Genomic DNA, 22,920 nt, shown 5'->3' on the forward strand with positions numbered 1-22,920 from the left:
GGACAGCGGAGAGCGTGAGAGGTGAGGGAAAGCTTTGAGAAATGAGGTCCAGTAGGGCTTTGACTGATGAACAGCAGCTCACGCTACAGACCACACATCAGTGAGAGAGGGAAAGATGCAGATTTATCATGCAAGCACAGGCTGACACCGACTCCTAACTAGGAAGTCGAAGATGGTCTAGAGAGTTTGGTTAGTACCTACCAGAGGTGCTATGAAAACCAGAACGAGCTACAGTTTGACTCACAAGCTATTTGAGTTGATACTCTCTGTCATCTTTTGTTGGACATAATTTTAAAATGAGTCTATATCCACCATCTCATTGGTGTGGGAACCTACAGTTTGGAGGTTCTATGGTCCTATTGGGGTATCTAGAATTCCATTTCAAAGCCTACCAAAATGTTCCCAAACTGAGCCACTTGAGACAACCAGGATATTATGGTGTCACTTAAGATTAAAGTTATAACTACTGTTTCTTTTCCCATTTAAAATTTCTGGCTAGCTAATAAATAAATAAATGTTTTGAAAATTCTGGTTCTTATTAAACTTCAGCTTCTTTGCCTGCTGTCAGAGCTCAGGTATCTTCCTTTTCATAAGATTAGGTCCACATGTTATTTAAAAGTAAGCTAAGATTTTGATACATACACTGTGGTTATGTAAGATGTTAATGGGGCTTCCCAGGTGGCGCCAGTGGCAAAGAACCTGCCTGCCAATGCAGGAGATGCAAGAGATTTGGGTTCGCTCCCTGGGTTGGGAAGATCCTCTAGAGTAGGAAATGGCACTCCACTCCAGAATTCTTGCCTGGAAAATTTCATGGACAGAAGAGCCTGGTGGGCTACAGTCCATGGGATGGCGAAGAGTCAGACACGACTGAGTATGCACACACTATGTGAGATGTTAACAGTGGAGGAAACTGCGTGAAGAGTACCTGGGGACTTTCTTTCCCTTCCTTGACAACTCTTCTGTAAATCTAAATTTATTCCCACATAAAAACGTTTGGAAAGGGTAAACTAAAAAAGGCTTCTGTCCTCATCATTAAGCAGTTTAGCATCTCCTCCCATTAAAACCAGAAAATAATTATTTTAAGAATGAAAAAAGGGAATCGGAGCCGAAATTCAACTTTTTTCTTGGCTTACAGTTAAACTTGTAATATATTTTTCAGGACCTTTTTAACAAAAATATTCTTAATAGCTGCTCTCGTTACATCTAGGACTGAAATCAAAACAAGTTGACTTTGTGTGGCTCTTGCCTGATTTCCTTGGTAAACACGTCTTACTCACAGTCATTATTCACCATCCATATTTACAAGCTAAGAAAATGTTATTATCTCAAAGGCCACAGAAATGTTCCTGACCCAAGCCACTTTAGAGAATAGGAATGTCACAGAGGCAGGCCAGCCTGATTATGAGGTGGGAGTCACTGTTTGTGAGGGTACTGTGGATGTTTTTTTAAAGGAGCTTGTGCTCCAATTCCTTCAGAGATGGAGCCACAGTGGATAAACCTCTTTATGCATTGCTCAGCTTCAAAGGGGACAGACATGTAAACAGTGGCGGCACACCAGGATCAAGTTTCTTTGCTGTAGCCATCAAGAAGTCAGGAAAGGAAAATCAGGTACTTAGGTTTATCATTACTATTGTCAAGCTTTCTTTTAATGATTGGAAGACAAAAGAAGAATCTGTTCAGAAACAAAGTACCCCAGAGTCTCACTATGATTACTTTTCAACCACCCTTGAGCCACTTTTTTTAAGTAAAAAAATTAAAAGTTAAAATGATCTTTCTTGTTCTCTGTGGTGGTTGTCTACTAACAGGCATCTCTGACTCCGTAATTCTGAAAACACAATGCTAGATGAGACATCTAACCTATTTAAGAATAGATTCAAATAGTCTAATATTGATTAGCATCTATGTTTTAAAATAGGATCTGAAGAATGAATTTCTCTTTCTGAGAGTGATTCTTCTCAGACAACTGAGGAAAGGATTTAAGCTCATGCTTTTAACACCTACAATATATGGGATGCTGCCTGCTAAGGAAGACTGAAATTTAAAATAAGATAAAATAGCCTTCTACCTTTGAAGTCAGTTGGAAGAACAGCTGTCGTCAGTCAGGAAGACACCATAGAGACAGAAACAGGAAGGAAGGAAGGGAAGGAGGGAGGGAAGGAGGGAGGGAAAAAGGGAGGGAGGAAGAGCAAGAGGAGATGGCTTCAAAGTCAGCCTTCAATACTTTCTAGCTATGTGTCAGTTGCTATATTAACTTCTTTGTACAGATCATTTTACTTAATCTTCTCCATAATCCTACAAGTTGGGGGTTGACAGGTTCTGCATTTTCTGCAGGAAGACACTGAAGTCCAGAATAGCACAGATCGAACAGCTAGTAAGCAGTAGAGTGAGGACCCAAACTCAGAGCCGCCTGCCTGGTTTCCTATAAGGGGTACAGTACACAACTGAAAGGAAATATTATTTTGATTTCCCAATTTCTGATTATGTTCTTACAAAAAGTCCTAGAATGGTATTCTTACAGTACCAGATGGTCAGAGATTTTCTTAGGATATTGCCCAAGAAGAAAATTATAAATGTCATGCTACAAAAAGCAAATAATGTACTATTTCAGCCTCCATTGAGACTTCAAGTCTAGGTGGCCAAATTCCTGTTATTTCTTGACTTTCCTCATTCTTGCAGTTAGAAGGATGGAAATCATCTCACACGTGTCTGTTTTCTTTTCTGGTTTCATATCTTTCTTTCTGTAAGATCTACATGACCTGTATTAATTTACTAAATATATTCCTTTTAACTCCACTAGAGAACTTTGATGGCTTTCCCTCCTCCCATATAACAATACATTCCCGCCCGCCCCCCCCCCCACCTTTCCTCTCCATCAACTAATACAGTAAACTGAGTAGGAAAAACTTAATTTACCTCTTTAGAATCAAGTCATATTCACACAGATATACATTCAAAACTGAGGAGATAGACTTTAATAAGAGCAAATATAAAAGTGAGTATTGGATATTCATGACTTTTAGTGGAATCAATGACCTAACTGCATCATGATATGAAATGCAAATAAAAACTCATGCAAATTTATATTCATAGAGGTAGAGTATTTAGAAAGAGTCTTACTACTCACTGAATTTGTGAGACTCTAGGTGTGTTAGTTTTAGTTTCAGGTACCACAGATAAGAGGATAAAGGAAGAAAAGAAGGAAAGCTAAGCAGTTCAAAAGTGAGAAGTCAGAATGAGTAAACTGGGGTTAGCATGTTGGGAAAATGAAAACATTTGATGGATTTTATTTTCATTTCTGTCCAGTAGGTAGAAGTAGGAACTGGGTCTTGTGGGTAGTAATTATAAGGAGACTGATTTTGGTTTGATTCAGGATATATATATGTACCTGTTTTTTAAACACAGCTGTTTAAAATGGGTTGATACAATGAAACCAAGTTCTCCATAAATCAAACTATTCAAGAAAATGATGGATATACTGTGTAACTTGGATGTTGATTATATCTCAGACTACTCCATATGAGAAATCTCAGACTCTCCATTCTAAATGTCCTACAGAACAATCCCAAGAAAGTAGAGAAGGAAAATGAATCACTATCCAACTCTTTTTCCCAAGTATTTCTACAAGAGGCTGTGCTGGGCTTTAGGGGAAAAAAATGACACAACAAAAGTAAAGTATGCTCTGTTGCTCCCTCCTCCACCCCACGAAGACTACAAATCACGTTGGAAGACAAGACTGGTGCGTTACACATAAAGTGATTAAAAGAGAATTTATCAATTAAATAGAAATAAAGACCATGAGACAGAATATATGTAAAATTGATAAGAGGTAAAACAGTCGGTTCACAAGTCAAGAGGGATGGCGGTAGGGTAGGCAAGCAGGATACACAGTAGAACCAGGACTACAGTTTGACCTCGAAATAACAAATAATCTCGTACACTGGGTGAGTGTACGCAAACTTGAATAGTGTGCAATTTCTCTAATTTAAAGTAACCTCAACTGTTCATGCATGTGTGTGAGTGTGTGTACGTATGTGTATATATTAATACATAGTGTATATAAATATGTATATATTTATATACATAAAGAATCTGCCCACAGTGCAGGGGACGCAGATTCAATCACTGGGTTGGGAAGAACCCCTGGAAAAGGAAATGGCAACTCATTCCAATATTCTTGCCTCGGAAATCCCATGGACAGAGGAGCCTGGCAGGCTACAGTCCATGGGATCACAAAAGAGTCGGACATGGCCAGAACAACAACACATGAGATACATATTTGAATTTGTGTGTAAAAAGAAATTTTGAGAGTCGATATATCAAAGTTTAATTTCTGGTGGGACTTCCAGACTTCCTTTTAGGAAAATGACAAATCTTAGAGCTTCTTTGATCCCCTGAATTCGTTCTATACATCTGCAGTGGGGGAAATGGGTGCATTCGTTTAAGACTGCTTCCAATTTCAAACAAATCAAGCAAAATGAGTAATAATAACAATAACAACAACAAAGTGAAAAGCAGCAAAGGAAAAATCAGCATTGCCCTCAGAGTCTACTTCAAAATAGAGTCCAGTCCAGTAAAAGACCATTGGTGTAAAATTACAAGGAGGCTGAGGGTTTACCTGCACTGCACTTTACCCTAAAAAGAGTAGTGTAAGAGATGAGTAAATAAGGTTCTCAAAACTATTAAGGCCCTTCAACTTTAGTGGAGCAAAATTTTGGAGATATAGCAGTCAAATAACACAGATACGTAACGTTCCCATCTAAGTCCCCTGCCCATCTCAGGCACCCATAGTTATTTTGCTGGTTCCAAAAAAACAGTTGTTTCCCCCCCCCACCCCCACCCCCCGCAAGCTTAGAAATAAGCACAATTGTGCTAAGGAACTAGAAAGACATGCTCAGCCCAAAGACATTCAGGTATAATTTTTCAGGCCCAATCTGGTCCAACTATGGACCTTCACTTATTTCCTCTGATTAAGGTCTTTGTTCCAAGCAGGGACTCTGCAATTTTCTAGTGTCCAGATGGACCAGTTTTTAGTATGGAGAAATCTCATTTTTATCCAATATGACCTTGCTATTTAAAAAAAATAAAATAAAATAAGAATGTGTTATGGACTCGACAGATAGAGTAAAATCTAACTGGGAAGTTGTAAGTTCACCTAAATTTAAGAGTATTGGGCATTAAATATAAAAATGAGGCTTTCTCACTGTGATGCTAGGTAAAACAGAAAACTTTGTGTCTGGAAGCTGGAGAGGCATTTCTGGCTCTGCATCTGCAGCAAATCTGTGAGTTTCAGATTCCTTGTCTGAAAAATGGGCTGAATAATATCAGATATGTATCATCACAGGGAAACGGCTAGAGTTAAATGAGATAATGTACAATGTGTGTGAAAATACCCATAATCTGTAAGGAACCATACCAATGTATTCTTATTTCTAAAAGTAGATTAACAAGAGCATCGTTATTTTATACTATAAACAAATATTGCACTTGGCTTATCACTAAATCAAAGAAAGGTCTATTCTAACTACACATCAATCAAAAAAAAAAAAAAGGTATAAATTGACACAAAATACATCTTCATGATAGAAAGATAAAACTTCATGTGGGATCTATCTCTGATTTGGTTGTATTAAACATTTTGGAACAATTAATTTAGTGGTTGTCTCTTTTCTAGGATTTTTAAAAATTGAAAAATTCTCATTTCCATATATCCAATTTATACATTTTTATATTTTTCTTTGTAGCTTGCTTTACTGTTCTTTTTCCCTGAAAGATAATGATGAGCTCCTCTCTGCTCTCTGGGCAGCCTCTGGGAATCAATACAGAGGGCAGAATCTCTCTTGGTTGTAGGCTCTGTTCTGCAGAAACCCCCTAATCCTCTGTTTACCACAACAGGAGTCTATTGCCATAGAAATGATAGCTGAGATCCCAGATTCAACATCACTGCCTTCACAGCAGGGCCTCATAAGAGGAGAAGCCATACTAACAAGGAGAAACACAATCACTACCACTATTATCAGAATAGTAGGCAGTTTGTTGCCTTGAAAGAAAGGGTAATTGTCAACGATGAAATGAAAATGCATGAATGGGCTATGTTGTTGGGTATGCTGTAGTTCATTTTCTGTGTGGTACTGCCTGCCGAAAAGCAATAGTTTGAAAGTTCATGTCATTTGATAGTTTGCTTTTAAAAGGTCAGTGGTTTCCCTTGATTGCATTTGTTTCTTATTGAAATAAGAAACCAGCAGGTCCTAATTCATCTTGTACAGTAACATTTCTGTGCTCAAAGATTTTCCTTTTCATGATGTGTTGTTTTTGTTTGTGTGTTCGTTTGTCTTGTTCCTATTAATAGAAGAGAGTGAACCAGAGCAAGAGACTAAAGGTATTTTTTTCTTTCTGCACTGCTTCTTTTGTAAACGCATGGTTCTATTCAACTGTTTAGTTCTGACCTTACCAACAACTCTGAGTGCCATGATTTTATAAGGAAATAACAAACAATGTATGGGGACTATTAATTCAGCATTTAACAGTGTTATTAGATGGGCTGCTTTATATATAATATAGTTATTGAGGATTTACGTGTATTAAGAAAAGCTTGAATGAACAGAAATAAACTCTGTATCCTAGACTCTGAAAATGCAAACAAAATGAAATGACATAAATCAGCATGAGAATATAAATGTCACACAGACTAGAACAGAAAGTTCCTCTGACCAAAAGCCTTGGGGGTGTGGGGACAGGAGGTGAGGGTGTTACAGTCTTTGGAGACTTGTAAAAATGTCAAGGTGCCAGCTTAGATTTTTATTGTTATTACTTCAAGTGGACAAGTATTACATAACTGCTCCAAACCAAACCAAATCAATCAAACTGTTCTAACTTTTGTATATTTTGGATGAAATTCGCAAGTGCTCATATAATACAGTTTGGCTTTAGGAATAAACCCTAGGCTGGTATTCTTGGAAACAGCCCCTCCTTATCTAAGTATTTCAAATAAAGTATCTGAGATGTTTTCCTATTTAAACATCATGCTGCTTATAACTAAATCTAGATAAAATCATTTCACCTGCATCTGTATGATTCTGAGGGTTTTTTGGTTTATTTCTAGTTTCAGTTTTTGTTTGTTTTCAATTTACTCTTCTCAGTGCTGGTTTGAATCAAGTAACAAAAGATCTCTTTAAAAGAGGCTAGAAAATAAGAAAGAAAGAAAAGAATGAGAAAAAAAAAAACATGCAAATCCATGCAAGCTCATTACATCCTTTGAAGTAATTGCTGAGAAATACAATTTACAAGGGACTTAAATATTCTTCTGGTCCTACTCCCTTTCCAAGAAAAGAGAGGCAATTCATTTCAAGTCAAACTGCTTGTTAATTTCAAGATGTAATTTGGGCCCCCTGCCTGTTAGGCTTTCCATTACACCAGCAATGAAATTTCAGAGTGAATAATATTCCATCTCCTTATTACAAATTCAGATTACCCCTTAAAATGACAACCAACGACAAAATTTATTACATATCTGAAAGTATTTTGAAAAATGGAACAAGAAGAGGGAGCAGGGTAGAGGAAGGGAGGACAAGACAGAGGGAGGGAGAAAAAAAAGAGACAGAGAGATAAAGGAAATGAGAATACAATATGGTTATGTTATAAAGGACTTGGAATCACTGGCTGCTTAAGTCCCATTCTGAATACAGGATTCTCAACCTGAAGTTATTAAAGTAAACTTATCCCAGAGAAATTAAAGCCCAAAACTCAGGACTAGACACCATGAAAGAAAATCCAAGGATAAATAGATTGCCCATGTCTGTTTTACATGTTGCAAATGAATAGTAATGTGCTTGCCCACAGGAAAGCAAATGGGAAAGAGCTCACAGTGAATTGGAGAATGACAATAAGACTATCTATAGAAAGAAGAGTTGAATAATTTTTTTTAAAAAATCCATATCAAAATAATTATCAACATTTTCCAGATGACCAAGTAATCCCACGCCCTTTCTACTAAACAGCTTGTTTATGTAACAAGGCACTTTTACATTGTCTTTCATGCAAAGAAAAGGTGAAATAGGGATATTCAGGGGGCATTTATTTGGTATGAAACCTATCACATTACTTTTAAAATGGATGACTTAAAATGAATTTTCAGTTTGTGGCTACTGCTGAAGCAATGGGAGTTTATTATTGAACTATGTTTAAGTTTATTATTACAGGTGTATTGTTATCCATGGAGCAGTTTGACACTTATTTTTAATGGCAACTGGCTTTTTGTTTTTTATGTTTGATAAATGTGGTGAAATTTCTTTCCCCGTCCCATTACCTTTTATGCTTGGAACTGGTAACAAATACTGATGGGTATAAAAATATCAGCTTTATTGCTGATAAAGCTAGTTTGAAAAAGAAAGCTTTCTCTCCTTTCATCCAAAAATTAGATTCATGTAACTTCCGATTCCTCCCCACAGCCTCCGCATTTCACCTGGAGTTGTAGGATGGAGAAACCCGACCTGGGGAACTTACCTATGGGACATTAACCCCATACCCTTCTTGTTCACTGGATAGCTGGAAGAAAGATGGCCCAAAGAGGACTGAGATATTCATCACGTAGACAAGTCCCTTTTCCCAATATCACTAATCAGAGGAATCACTCATTTATTCATTCATTCAACAAATACCTATTGAGTGCTCACCAGGTACCACACCGGGTTCAGGATCGATTGATCAATGAATCAATCAATCAATTATCTATCAATCAGCTTGTGTTAATGAATAAAGCAAGCTCCACCCTTCTGATGCTTACATTCCATGAGAAGAGACAGCCAAAACACAAATTATGCAATTGAGATGCAGACATAGAGAACAGACTTTTGGACAAGGGTGGGGAGGAGAGGGAGAGGGTGAGATAAATGGAGAAAGCAGCATGGATGCATATACATTAACATATGTAAAGGGATGCTAAGGGGAATTTGTTCTATGTCTCAGGGAACTCAAACTGGGGCTCTCTAATAACCTAGAGGGATGGGAAATGGGCAGGAGGTGGGAGGGAGATTCAAGAGGGAGGGGATATATGTACACCTATGGTTAGCTCATGTTGATGTATGACAGAAATCAAACCAATATTGTAAACCAATCATCAATCAATTAAAAATAAATAAATATTGTTTAAAAACTAAAAAAAAAGGCAAAAAAAAAACTTAAAAACAAAACAAAACAAATTATGATGTGGTGTGAGGGGGACAGGTCAAGGAAAGATTATGAGAAGATGGTTAGGTCAAAACCCAAAAGCTGTTTGCCATCTTCTTTGAGAGAGGTAAACTCGGAAGAAAGGTGAAAGCTATCCTTCAATACTGAAAAAAGAGGCAAGTTTCTATTTTATATGGGCTTCCCTGATAGCTCAGTTGGTAAAGAATCCACCTGCAATGCAGGAGACCCTGGTTCGACCCCTGGGTTGGGAAGATCCCCTGGAGAAGAGAAAGGCTACCCACTCCAGTATTCTGGCCTGGAGAATTCCATGGACTGTACAGTCCATGGGGTCTCAAAGAGTCAGACATGATTGAACAACTTTCATGGGCTTCCTTGGTAGCTCAGATGGTAAAGCGTCTCCCTGAAATGCGGGAGATGCAGGTTGGATCCCAGGGTTGGGAAGATGTCTTGGAGAAGGAAATGGCAACCCACTCCAGTATTCTTGCCTGGAAAATCCCATGGATGGAGGAGCCTTGTAGGCTACAGTCCATGGGGTCTCAAAGAGCTGGACATGACTGAGCGACTTCACTTTCACTCTATTTTATCTTTTGGCAGGAAGATGGGAGTACAGGAGAGACCAGCCTCCCTTTACTTCCTGGCCTTTTCCCTTCCTCTTATCCCATAAGGATCAACAATGAAACCCATGGTCAAACAAGGGTATATCTGTCTCCGTGGAGAAGGAGACCAACAGCTTGTCAACACAACCCTACATTCATGAAGCCACTTGCCGTGCCAGCAGTGGTCTTTTCCGTACCCTCCTGTGCCTCACTGGACGAGAAGTTTCTGATACAGGGCAGGGAAGCACATTAATTAAATGAACTCCAAGGCTATGTTGACCTCTAGAATGATAATGGACTGTTTCATTTACCATCTCACATAATTCTTAGCTGTGTTGTGCAATATAGGTCATCAGAGGTTTTGCAATGAGCCTGAATGATATTCCAAATAATGCAATGCCAGCCAAAAACAAAAGCAAAAGCCATAAATTACAAAACAAATAAATAAATAAACCTTCCCTTATTACTAAACTTCCAGGAAGAACTTAAAGTCCCAGATGAAAATGATTGCCTTTGAAAATTAAAGCAGAAAAAAATCTAAATTTCATACTTTTGCAGTTTCTTACGCTTCTCATCTTCAGCCAGAAGCTTCTTACTCAGGTTCAAGGGTACACTGACTAGTGTCATCTTTAGCAGCTGCTGTCCACACTTTCCCAGCATTCGTGGAATTGAAATAATCCTCCTCTTAATCTCTCAAGGATCCTACCTTTTTTCTTTCCAGATTTTCAGAGACAATGGGACCTATAAAATGATCATCACAGGAGTCTCACACTCACAAAATTCTGGACACACAAGTATAGCCCTAAGCTCTACAGGAGCTATTTTAGCCAAATGATAAATGTGGACTCAATTATTTTGTGCAATCTAAGTTTCCATTATCTTTGTGAAAACAGGAGAAAGGAAGAGAATCCCTGGGTGGACTCTCGTTCAGATGCCCGTCACTCTGTATTAGTTGTCAGGGGGCCACAACCTGTGAATTAGGACCAAGTTGGGAGAAATCTCAACCAGGTGGTCAGATGGAGCACTACTTCTGTCTCTCTGAAGGCAGTGTACACTGCCTCCCAGCTGGCTTGTCCTCTTGAGATATTTAGACTTCCCACTCCAGTACTCTTGCCTGGAAAATCCCATGGACGGAGGAGCCTGGTGGGCTGCAGTCCATGGGCTCGCGAAGAGTCGGACATGACCGAGCGACTTCACTTTCACTTTTCACTTTCATGCGTTGGAGAAGGGAATGGCAACCCACTCCAGTGTTCTTGCCCGGAGAATCCCAGGGATGGGGGAGCCTGGTGGGCTGCCGTCTATGGGGTCGCACAGAGTCGGACACGACTGAGGCGACTTTGCAGCAGTAGCAGCAGCAGCAGTAGGTATAGCCTATGCCACCTAGTCTTGATTGACACTTCCTATAAACTGATAAAGCATATTTGCAATTTTTAATTTCCCATTTCACCTTAAAGCCTTGTTTTTCTTGAATTCCAGCACAAGTGCAGCCTTCACTCCCTATTTTAAGCAAGCATTTTTAGCCCTGACTACCAGGCTTTCAGAACTGGCTCCATAATTTGTGGACTGGTTGCAAACAACAATACAGGGCCTCTCATTCAAAAATCACTTATAATTTTTAAAGACACAGGCAGAAGAAAAATAAACCAAGCATGGGGCCCTCTAAGCATGGGGCCCTGGGAGAGTATACAGGTGACTCACTCTTGAAACTGACCCTACTGATCACCATGATGACTGCTATTCTTCTTGCTATGGAATTTTTCAGGTTGTAAATACTGCCTGTAAAAAAAAAATTTCAAGCCTACATTTTGTTTTAACTTTTAATCATCTGCCACAGAGCTCTGATCTAAAAATGTTGTGGTTACTGGGCATATACCCTAAGAAAACCACAATTCAAAAAGATATAAGTACCCTAGTGTTCACTGCAAATGCTGCTGCTGCTAAGTCACTTCAGTCGTGTCCGACTCTGTGCGACCCTATAGACGGCAGCCCACCAGGCTCCCCCATCCCTGGGATTCTCCGGGCAAGAACACTGGAGTGGGTTGCCATTTCCTTCTCCAGTGCATGAAAGTGAAAAGCGAAAGTGAAGTCGCTCAGTCAGGTCCAACTCTTAGCGACCCCATGGACTGCAGCCTACCAGGCTCCTCCATCCATGGGATTTTCCAGGCAAGAGTACTGGAGTGGGTGCCATCGTTCACTGCAGCACTATTTACAATAGCCAGGGCATGGAAGCAAGCTAGGTGCCCATCAACAGATGAATAAAGAAGTTGTACATATACATACACACACACACACACACACACACACACACACTCAATAGAATATTACTCAGCCATAAAAAGAAACACATTTGAGTCAGTTGTAGTGAGGTGGATGAAACAAGACCGTTATACAGAGTGAAGTAAGTTAGAAAGAGAAAAATAAATATCATGTATTAAGTCATATATATGGAATCTAGAAAAATAGTACTGATGAACGTATTTATAGAAAAGAAATGGAGACTCAGATACAGAGAATGGACTAGTGGATACAGCAGGGGAAGGGGAGGCTAAGACAGATTGAGAAAGTAGCACTGACGTATATATGCGATCACATGTAAAACAGACGGCTAGCAGAAAGCCGCTGCATAACACAGGAAGCCCGGCCCTGTGACAACTGAGAGGGGTGGTACAGTGGGGAAGGAAGACTCAAGAGGGCGGGCACCATGTGCGTGCTCAGTCCTCAGTCTTGTCTGACTCTTTGCGACCCCATGGATTATAGTCTGCCAAGCTCCTCTGACCTGCCTCTTGAGAAACCTATATGCAGGTCAGGAAGCAACAGTTAGAACTGGACATGGAACAACAGACTGGTTCCAAATAGGAAAAGGAGTACGTCAAGGCTGTATATTGTCACCCTGCTTATTTAACTTATATGCAGAGTACATCATGAGAAATGCTGGGCTGAATGAAACACAAGTTGGAATCAAGATTGCCGGGAGAAATATAAATAACCTCAGATATGCAGATGACGCCACCTTTATGGCAGAAAGTGAAGAAGAACTAAAAAGCCTCTTGATGAAAGTGAAAGAGGAGAGTGAAAAAGATGGCTTAAAGCTCAACATTCAGAAAACGAAGTTCATGGCATCTGGTCCCATCACTTCATGGGAAATAGATGGGAAACAGTGGAAATAGTATCAGACTTTATTTTTCTGGGCTCCAAAATCACTGAAGATGGTGACTGCAGCCATGAAATTAAAAGACACTTACTCCTTGGAAGGAAAGTTATGACCAGCCTAGATAGCATATTAAAAAGCAGAGACATTACTTTGCCAACAAAGGTCCGTCTAGTCAAGGCTATGGTTTTTCCTCTGGTCATGTATGGATGTGAGAGTTGGACTGTGAAGAAAGCTGAGCGCTGAAGAATTGATGCTTTTGAACTGTGGTGTTGGAGAAGACTCTTGAGAGTCCCTTTGATTGCAAAGAGATCCAACCAGTCCATCCTAAAGGAGATCAGTCCTGGGTGTTCATTGGAAGGACTGATGCTGAAGCTGAAACTCCAATACTTTGGCCACCTCATGTGAAGGGTTGATTCATTGGAAAAGACTCTGATGCTGGGAGGGGTTAGGGGCAGGAGGAAAAGGGGACGACAGAGGATGAGATGGCTGGATGGCAGCACTGACTCGATGCACGTGAGTTTGGGTAAACTCCGGGAGTTGGTGATGGACAGGGAGGCCTGGCGTGCTGCAATTCATGGGGTCGCAAAGAGTCAGATACGAGTGAGCAACTGAACTGAACTGATCTGAAGCTCTTCTGTCCATGGACTTTTCCAGGCAAGAACACTGGAGTGGGTTGCCATGTCCTCCTCCGGGAAATCTTCCTGATTCAGGGATTGAATTCACTGTGGCTCCTGCATTGGCAAGTGGATTTTTTACCACTGAGCCACTTGGGAAGCCCCAGGAGGGAGGGGATATATATATATATATATAATTATAACTGATTTGTGTTGATGTGTGGCAGAGAGCACCACAACACTGTAAAGCAATTATCCTCCAGTTAAACAGTAAAAACTGTTGCGGTTACTTCTGAACTCTCAGGACTGAGATTTGTGTCCAGTGTTTCTCCTCCGAATGCTACCCTTCTTCAGGTTTTAGGTTTTCTAATAACTTACACTATTTCAATGGCAGAAGAAGTATGTGTCCCCTGACATGTTTCTCTGGAGCTGTAGGTAGGCTCCACTGCAGCTTTAAAAAAATTTTAACATTAAATTTTTTTTTCATCTTGTAAATAAGTAGACACAGTAATATAGTAAACTCTCACAGTACCATTATCCAACAGCAACAGTGAACAATAGTCTACCATTTTATCTAATCAAGTACCATTTTATGGCTGCTAGTTTATTTTAAAGCAAATCTCAGACATAAATTCAATCAGTGCACATGTACTTTAAGGACTTTTAACACAGTCACATTACCATCCATCCCCCATTTGCACTCGTTTCTTAATACCATTTACTACCGGGATTGTGCAATTTTTATCTGGTTGTCTCTAAAATGTCTTTTTGTATCTGATCTGTTGAATAAGAATCCAAACAAGAATCCACACAGTACACTCGGGGCTATGCCTCTTAAATCTTTCTCAATCTATAATAGTCCCCTCATTTTCTTTTTTTTCCTCTCCAGTGTTATTTGTTTTGCGGGGAAACAAAATATCTTGCCCTGTTCAACTGTCCGTATCTGTGATATGATTGAATTGTATCTTCATAATGGCTTTTTTAAGAGAACTAAATACTCTTTCTATTTACTTTATTTATTTATGGCTGTGTTACATGGCATGCGATTTGCAGGATCTTCTCAACCAGGGATGGAATCTGTGCCCCCTGTATTGGGAATACTGAGTCCTAACCCCTGAACCACCAGGGAAGTCCTCTCATAATGTTGTCTAACATGTTCCTCAACCCTCTATTCTTTTGCATATTGGTGATTAGAATCCTGTACTTAAAATCAGGTTCAATTTCGTTTTCACCTGGGGCTCAAGGTTAAACATTAAATCCACTCTTTTATTTTTTAACTGAAGTTGGCACCTCTGCATTGACGTTGGCACCTTCCTTGCTTTCTCTCTCTCGTGGCTTTTTGGGTTCAATGTTTGTATTTCTAGCATGTTCTTTCAGATTTCATCTCTTAGAGTCCTCCATATCAAAAGATAGGAAAGCGAGTTAATCTGAGCAGGCAAATCTGAAATTAGAACCTGCAAAAAGCATCCAATTGTCAAATTATGTCCTCCTGTATCTCTTTGAATTATGCAATCCTTTTAAAGAGCTATTAAAAAATCAGACCAACCTTTAACGCAGTTGAATTTGATCTTTCTTTGTCCTGTACATCTTCTGTTTAGTATATACTGCCTCTTCTGTACCTTCCTTTAGAATCCAAAATCCACAAATTTTTTACAATTTTAGAAGAACTAAGCATCAGAGCATTGTATTAATGGGAATTTCACAATCTAATATTATGTTTTGTACTTAAGTATTAGAAAACAAAAGGCCAGAGCAAAAAAAACTTACATTTGCAATCAATGAGTAATTAAAAAGATTACATAATGATCTAGAGAACACTGGATTTGAAGTCAGAAGACTTGAGTTCAGGTTTCTCACCCATTAGTTTTATTACTTTGGGGAAACAAATTAACTGGGATTTTATTTCTACATTTATTTAATAAGAGCAGAAATTAGCTGATTTCTGAAGTCTCTCTCAAGATTAGTGATTCTGTGATTCTAAGTATCCTTCAATTTATTGTACATTCTGAACCTCATTTCCACTCTTTAATCAAAGGTAAAATTTCTTTTCACATCCAAAGAACTTCCTCTTATCTAGTAAGTGGGCATTCAGCCTTAGAAAAGAATAAAATTACTCATTATCCTGTCCATCTTTGTCTAAAATATTCCTCTTCTTTTTGACCCTGCATGCTCATCTCACTCTCGTAAAAGTTGAACAGATTTTGTCTGTTGTTCTACCATGATACAGTTGAAGACGTGAAGCATTAATTCAGCTAAATATTATTACTTTGGTAGGCACTCTCCTAGATACTGAACAAAACAGGCAAGGTTTTTGGTTGCTGACGACTCACAATCTACTGCAGGGAGACAGACAATAGATAAAAATAAATAACTTCAGATCATGGTAAGGTTTATAAAGACAATGAAATAGGATGATGAAAAAGTGAATGGGAGAAAGGTTAGACTTTACATTGGGCAGTCCAGGAGGGCCTTTCTCTGAAAGTATCACTTAAATGGAGACTTAGATGATACAAGAAAACTACCACAAGATATATGGGATGCATGTTCTAGGCTGAGGGATGGCATGGGCAGCATCTAAGTTGGTGTATCCTGGAGTCGTGAGAAGCACAGGGTCACAGCATAAATGGCTGAGAAGCCAGGGCACAGCATTTGGTATTATCCTTAAGATAGAAGGAATGTGGAGGATCCTTCACAGGAGACTATGATCTGATTTGCATTTCTTCAAGACTACCCCAGCTTGACCATTCTCAGTGGGAGAGTCGCTCACCACTCCTCTTTTCCTAACAGTTTTCGCCAGAATCCTGCGGGCTCCTGAATCCCACAATGTCACCTTTGGCTCCTTTGTGACCCTGCGCTGTACAGCCACAGGCATCCCTGTCCCTACCATCACCTGGATTGAAAATGGAAATTCTGTGAGTGCCATCTGTATGGGGACTTGTCTGGGGGAAAACCCGCTGGTGCTGAATTTGAGGGCAGAGCACATATTTGTAGAGTTACCATGATCTCTGTCATTGGTCTCACCTGCCTCTCTATTTTTCAAAATCTTCCAATATTTTCATTCTAGAAGTCACTGTCTAGAAACTGAACTCCATAAGTTTCCTTCTTTCCTTATATCATAGGGAATAGTATAAAACCAAATTTATTCTTTACACTTTTGTGTAAAAGGGAAGTGGTAATAATTCCTTCCTGCACAAAAATCATCAGCTGAAGGATTAATTCACTACTGGAGCCTAATTTGATGAAAAGCAATCCAGAATTAGAATACATGTCTGTTAGTGCAACATTTTATTTTCATTTCTAATACTGGTAATAGTAGCTAATATATAGTATGTGATTGCTATGACTAGGCCCTGTTCTAAGCACTTTACATAAAAGCATTCATTTATTCATTCTACAAATATTGAGCATGTCCTGGGCATCAGGCATTATTCTAGACATTGTACATACAGGCTCACCCAGAACAAGTAAAGTTTCCTATCCTCAAGTTTCTTACACTAACATGGGGAAAAAAAACAAACAATAAAATAAGCAGACAGTAGAATCTATACTCTGTGTGAATAGTGTCCAATGCCATGGAGAAAAATAAAGGAGGAAAGTGAGAAAGTACAACCTCAGGAGGAAGATTCTGTTTTCAATAAAGTGGTCAGAGAAGCCTTATTAAGATGAAGATATTTAAGCAAAGAGCTGAAGGAGGAGGCTATGTACATAACAGGGGGATTACAACCAGGCAAAATCTCTGAGATAAGGGTACACCTGGTATGTCAGAGGAACAGCAAGTAGGTCAGTGTGGCTAGAGAAAGAGGTAAGGGGTGTGTATAAGGATTGTAGGTCCTACAGGCTCACTTAGGTCATGGATACATTTGACTTTATTTGGGTGGAATGGAATGCCTCTGTAGGTCTGCTTCTGTTGTCTGTTTTACTGCTGACTTTCTTTCATTGTGTTTTGTTTCCTTGTGTGCCTAGTCATACCTGTTCATTGTTTTGAGGGAAAAAAAAATGGCAGAGGTTAATTTGAGGTCTAGATAAAGGTTCTTTTCTCCAGAGAATTTTTGTTTGTTTCTGCTAGGGACCAAGGGCTACTACTAATCTTTGACTGGCTTAAACTTGTTAAAGTAACTTGTAATCTTGTTCTTCTTTAGCTCTCTAATTAAACTTCAGGTATCATTTACAACTCAAATCTTAATTGACAGTACATTTTGTGGCTTTTCCATGAAGCTGTAGGTGCTGTCTTAAGCCTTTCAAAGTAGCATAAAGAGATGCCCTAAGAAAACTGGGGAACTGACAATATGACTTTTACTAATTTGTCTCACTCTTTAAAAGGCTTGTATGAGTTTAGAACTGGAAGATATATGATTATTCTCTGTTGGAGTTGAGGAGTAATTTTTAAAAGCCAGATGGTTTGAGTTAGTTTTGGTCTTACTGAGACTCCAACTTCATCTTTCAATTTGTGATTCACAAAAAATCAGAAAGCAAAATAGATTCTTTGCTGGAGATTCTAAAACAGGAATAAAATAAACGAACAGTGACTTTCTTCCAGAAAGAAAGCAAAAGGACATCTGCAGTTCTCATGGTCAGAGAGGGTTTGCTCTTACAGCCAAGTTTTGTTCTTGGTGCTACTCTCCGAGTCCAACTAGAAACTGAGATGCCTGCCCTGTGCTGATGCAAATCACAGGAAATGGAGGCAATTTTAGGCATTTAATGTTAGACAAGTAGCCAACCAGAGAAGTCTATTGAGAACAGGGAAGAGTCCACAGACCTGGGATCATTTTGGGTGGGCAGGATTAAGACAAATGCAGAGCAGGGAGCAATTTGGCACAGAATAAGACAGGATTTGAACTGTACCCTTTAACTACCTATAAGGCAGTGAACTAACTTCACTAATACACAAAGTACCATAAGTACTTTAAAAGATGTGAATGCACCTTCATCCCCATACGTGAACATGCCAGTAAACGAAAACCCTGAATGCTTACAGCCAAAGAACGAGAGAAAGGCAAGGAAACTGCCCCAAAGCGATAAAAAATTCTTTTGCTTTCTTCCTATGGCGATATCATTCATTTTTCATGAAAATTTGTAGTCTTAGATGAACTCAGAGTGAGCAGTAATATCCCTTTTGTTTTACAGCATTGGAAATAATACTTTGGTATGGCTACAGAAGAGATTACTTTTCTAAAAGAAAATATCCTCATATTTTGATAACCAGATTTACTTAAAGTTAAATCCAACTCTATTATTTTGGCATTCAAATAAAAAATTTGCACATCTCTCTTGCTTTGTCCGAAAGATATATTTATAACTCCTAAAACATGTTAAAAGTTCAATCATTTTAATTTATTAGAAGAGTTTTCAAAATGAACAGCCAAATCTGTGTTGAAGATTGTGGTTTTTGAATTTCCTTAAAGGGAAGCTCACTTATATTTTATACATATTTTTAAGAGGCAGTTTTTTTGGTTTAAAGGACATGAGCCATGGAAACATCTTCTCTTACTATGTAAACCCAAGATAATTACATATATCAAGTGGAATATATTATGTGGGATGTCTCAGCAGCCAGATTGAAAGAGGTCAATATTCATGGCTATGTTGATTAGAAACAGAATGGGAAATTTTCTCAGTCAACCTGTTCCTTTTTCTATGATGCATAAACAGACATTATTAAAACTCCCTAGACATGGACCATGGAGAAGGCAATGGCACCCCACTCCAGTAGTCTTGCCTGGAAAATCCCATGGACGGAGGAGCTTGATAAGCTGCAGTCCATGGGGTCGCCAAGAGTTGGACACGACTGAGCTACTTCACTTTCACTTTTCACTTTCATGCACTGGAGAAGGAAATGGCAACCCACTCCAGTGTTCTTGCCTGGAGAATCCCAGGGACGGGGGAGCCTGGTGGGCTGCCGTCTATGGGGTCGCACAGAGTCGGACACGACTGAAGCGACTTAGCAGCAGCAGCAGACATGGGCCATATTAGGCCACATCCTGAAGTTCCCTGAGATAGTCCTAGCCAACTGGGACTATTTGCTGCATGACAAGGTCATAGAAGCCAGAATACCATTCAGAGGTCAAATTATGATAAAGTTATAGGATCCATAACTGGGGGTAAATTTTCTCCAAACAGCATTATTAATGATATGTAAAAAGTATTCCACCTATGTTGTCTCCTTCAGAAGGCTTTTACATACATTTTATCAGGTGTGAACTAATATGCCTCTTTAATAGAGTTCCTGTTCGATGGCCTCATCTGAGGTCACAGTCTCACCCCTACACACACAACAGAGAACTGTTTATCCAGAGCTTTCAGGTCAGTATGCCTGGGTGACTTGGAGAAAAAACATATATTTATTGTAATACCAGATAAAGTCATCTCAATGAAGTCCTCCACTTTGCCTCAGTACACCTTGCTTAAAGCTCCCAGGCATAATCTGAACTCATCCTTTTGAGCTTTTAAATCTGAAAGGCCAAATGACCAAAATGCAGGGCAAAGGGGTGTTCCGAATTTTAGGTCATCAAAAATACTAAACTGTTGGTCAGATTGCTCCATGAAGAAAGAAAAACAAATTCAAATGATGACTAACAAGGCCTGCTGTGCATGAGTCACAAATGGAATCAAGCCAGGCCTCTGGAAACAGGAGGAAAAGTACTTAGGAACCACATCATCATCAGGCAGTGAGCCTTGGAACTTGATGGTCTACCCGCTGGACTATGTCAGCACCTGGATGGTGTCCAGGAGGACGGGGGTCAGGCGGCTTAAAACTCATTTCGCTTTCCTCCCAAGAATGTTTTCGGTGACCTTGAGGAGTGACTTTCTTAGGTGTGAACATGAAAATAGTGCAGGTTTAGTCAGCATTTAGGGGAGTACTCATTTCTGAGTTGTCTCCTAGGCATCGGCACTACAGATCTACTTCTTAAAAGAAACAAAGTTGCAAAGGAGGAAGGTAACTGTTCTACAGATTTCACATGTATAAACTGCGAAGGGATTATACTTATAAACAAAATATCCTCAGAGCATAAAACATACTAACTGGCAGAGGTTTGAGCTCTTTAGCTTTTTTTCTCATTGTTGCTTAGTATTAAAACCTGGGGAGAGTCCAAAATTTTATTTCACTAACAAAGATCTACTATAGAGCACAGGAAACTCTACTCAATATCCTGTAATAACCTTTATGGAAAGAATCTGGAAAAAATGGACCTATGAATATGTATAACAGATCACTTTCCTGTACACCTGAAACTAACACAATGTTGTAAGTCAACTATACCCCAATCATCTTTTCAAATTCTATTTCAACTTGATCAGCCCTTTCCATCTATCTAACTTGGACACTCAAATCCATAGGAACTTGCACCTCTGATAAATATAATGATGCATTCGGTTTGAATTCCCAGCTGCATGTGTGTCTCTCAAAGATATTTTTCTCTCTCCCTTGTCAATTTCTTATACAGTCCAGGCTGCTTATCTGGGGAAAATGCCACAATACTTGATCTGAGCTGGGAAGTTTCCCCAGTTAAGGTAAACTGATGCTCACATAAACCAGTGTTTCTAAAAGAATGGAGACTCATAGTGTAGATAAAGAATAAAAAGACAGGAGCTAATTGGACAAACTTTCACTGCTTAATTGCGACAGAGAGTGCTTGCTTCTGGGGCCACCCAGCTACCTGGCAGCAGAAGCATGGGAAGTTGGTCTCACCTCGGGGCTTCCCTCCCCCTTGCTGATCTAAATGTGAATCCTCCCTCAGGTGAAACAGTAAAATATCTTGGCTCCAAGTTTCTTACTCCTAGTTTCATTCTCTACTACTAGACAGAAAGATCTTTTTCAAGGCCACCAAGGTACCCACTCCTACTCCTGCTCAAGGTAAACCATTAGCTGATTTCTTGATTGTCAGTCTATTCACACTTCTCTCAAACTAGCAATTTCCCCCTCAGATAAGCAACGATAATGAAAAAAAAAATTTTTTTAATGGTACAGTGCTTAAGAAAACAGTGAAGAAAGAATCACCAGTTTAATAAATGTCACCACCTTAACAATGACATTTAAGTCAGACGTTTATTTTGTTCATGGTTGATTTGAGGTTTTGTTGTTACTGTTCTTTTCTAATGACTATTCAGTTTTAGGACCAGGTAAGGCAGTAAAACATAAAGATTAAAAGCACAGACTTTTGGGGTCAGACAAACTAGCATGTAAATTGGAACTCTGCAACCCAAAAGAATGCACTGGGAGCTGTCTTTCTCAGAGTTGGCATGCTGATGACTAAAGAGCACTTAGGTACATTACCTGTCAATTATGTGCTAATATGGCATTGGTAGCCTGGCTCTTCAAGGATATTTGATTTTCTGATATGGTTCATGATGCAGAAACAGGACTGACTTCACAACCGTTTTTTTTTCTTGTTAACCATCCACTATTTGTTGCACATTTAGGGGGAAACTGGGAAAGAATTATGAAAATGAGTCCAAAACTCTATTACCTCTCTTAATTGACTGTCTCTAACTTTAAGACATAGAGACGTATCTTGAAGGATACACACAGGGTATCTTTTCTAGCTTGTATTAGTTATCTACGGTCACATCACAGACGTCCCAAAGCCTGATCACTTAAAACAAGTGCCATTTATTAATGCTCACAAGTCCGTGGCTCGACTGGGTGGTTTTGCTGATTTGGGCTAGGATTGCCTGATCTTTCTGATCTAGCTCCTGTGATTGGCAGGTTGACTAGGAGCTAGTGGGTTTAGAATGGCCTTACTCATATATCTGGGGGTTATTATTGGCTGCCAGGTGGATCAGTGAGGATAACTGGGCCATAAGTGCCTCATCCTCTATCAGGCCTGCTCTGGCTTATTCACAGGAGGTCACAGGTTCTAAGAGAAATAAGAAAGCAAGCCACAGTGTGCAAGAATGTTGCAAGTCTCTGTGTCTTTTGAAAACATGTCACAAGCCAATCAAGACTCAAAGCATGAGGAAAGAAGCCACCTCAGAAAGGAAGAGCAACAAAGTCACATTGTAAGGTCGTGGGCGTTGGGAGACAAAGGTTGTTGGCAATTTTTGCAATCTGCCACATGCCTTTTGATCCTAATCCTTTTTCTTTCCAGTCTACTTTATACAGCATATTAGAAATTCTTGACCTAATGCTATCTTCTTTTTCCCCCTGACTCCACCAGGTTTCTTCTGGGTCTATTCAAGAAAGTGTAAAAGACCGAGTAATTGACTCAAGACTGCAGCTGTTTATCACCAAGCCAGGACTCTACACATGCATAGCTACTAACAAGCACGGAGAGAAATTCAGTACTGCGAAGGCTGCAGCCACCATCAGTATAGCAGGTAGGATGGCTGTTCACAATTGCACTGTTTCAGGAGCAGAGAAGGGGACGACAGAGGATGA

The 22,920-nt window shown here is 39.5% G+C and overlaps 1 protein-coding gene and 1 long non-coding RNA gene across 3 annotated transcripts in view; one reads left to right on the forward strand and one right to left on the reverse strand.

Moving 5' to 3' along the window:
- Positions 1 to 22,920, forward strand: part of MUSK (muscle associated receptor tyrosine kinase) — a 99,458-nt gene that overhangs the window by 38,641 nt on the left and 37,897 nt on the right. For both annotated transcript variants that reach the window (XM_059889194.1, NM_001192352.3), the window contains exons 6-7: positions 16,332 to 16,456; positions 22,700 to 22,859. In XM_059889194.1, coding sequence (XP_059745177.1) covers positions 16,332 to 16,456; positions 22,700 to 22,859 — 285 coding nt within the window. The remainder of the gene's footprint in view (positions 1 to 16,331; positions 16,457 to 22,699; positions 22,860 to 22,920) is intronic.
- Positions 1 to 22,920, reverse strand: part of LOC132346007 (uncharacterized) — a 49,574-nt gene that overhangs the window by 18,992 nt on the left and 7,662 nt on the right. The gene's annotated exons all lie outside the window — the stretch shown is intronic.

Source organism: Bos taurus, chromosome 8, assembly GCF_002263795.3.
Source record: "Bos taurus isolate L1 Dominette 01449 registration number 42190680 breed Hereford chromosome 8, ARS-UCD2.0, whole genome shotgun sequence".
NCBI lineage: Eukaryota > Metazoa > Chordata > Mammalia > Artiodactyla > Bovidae > Bos > Bos taurus.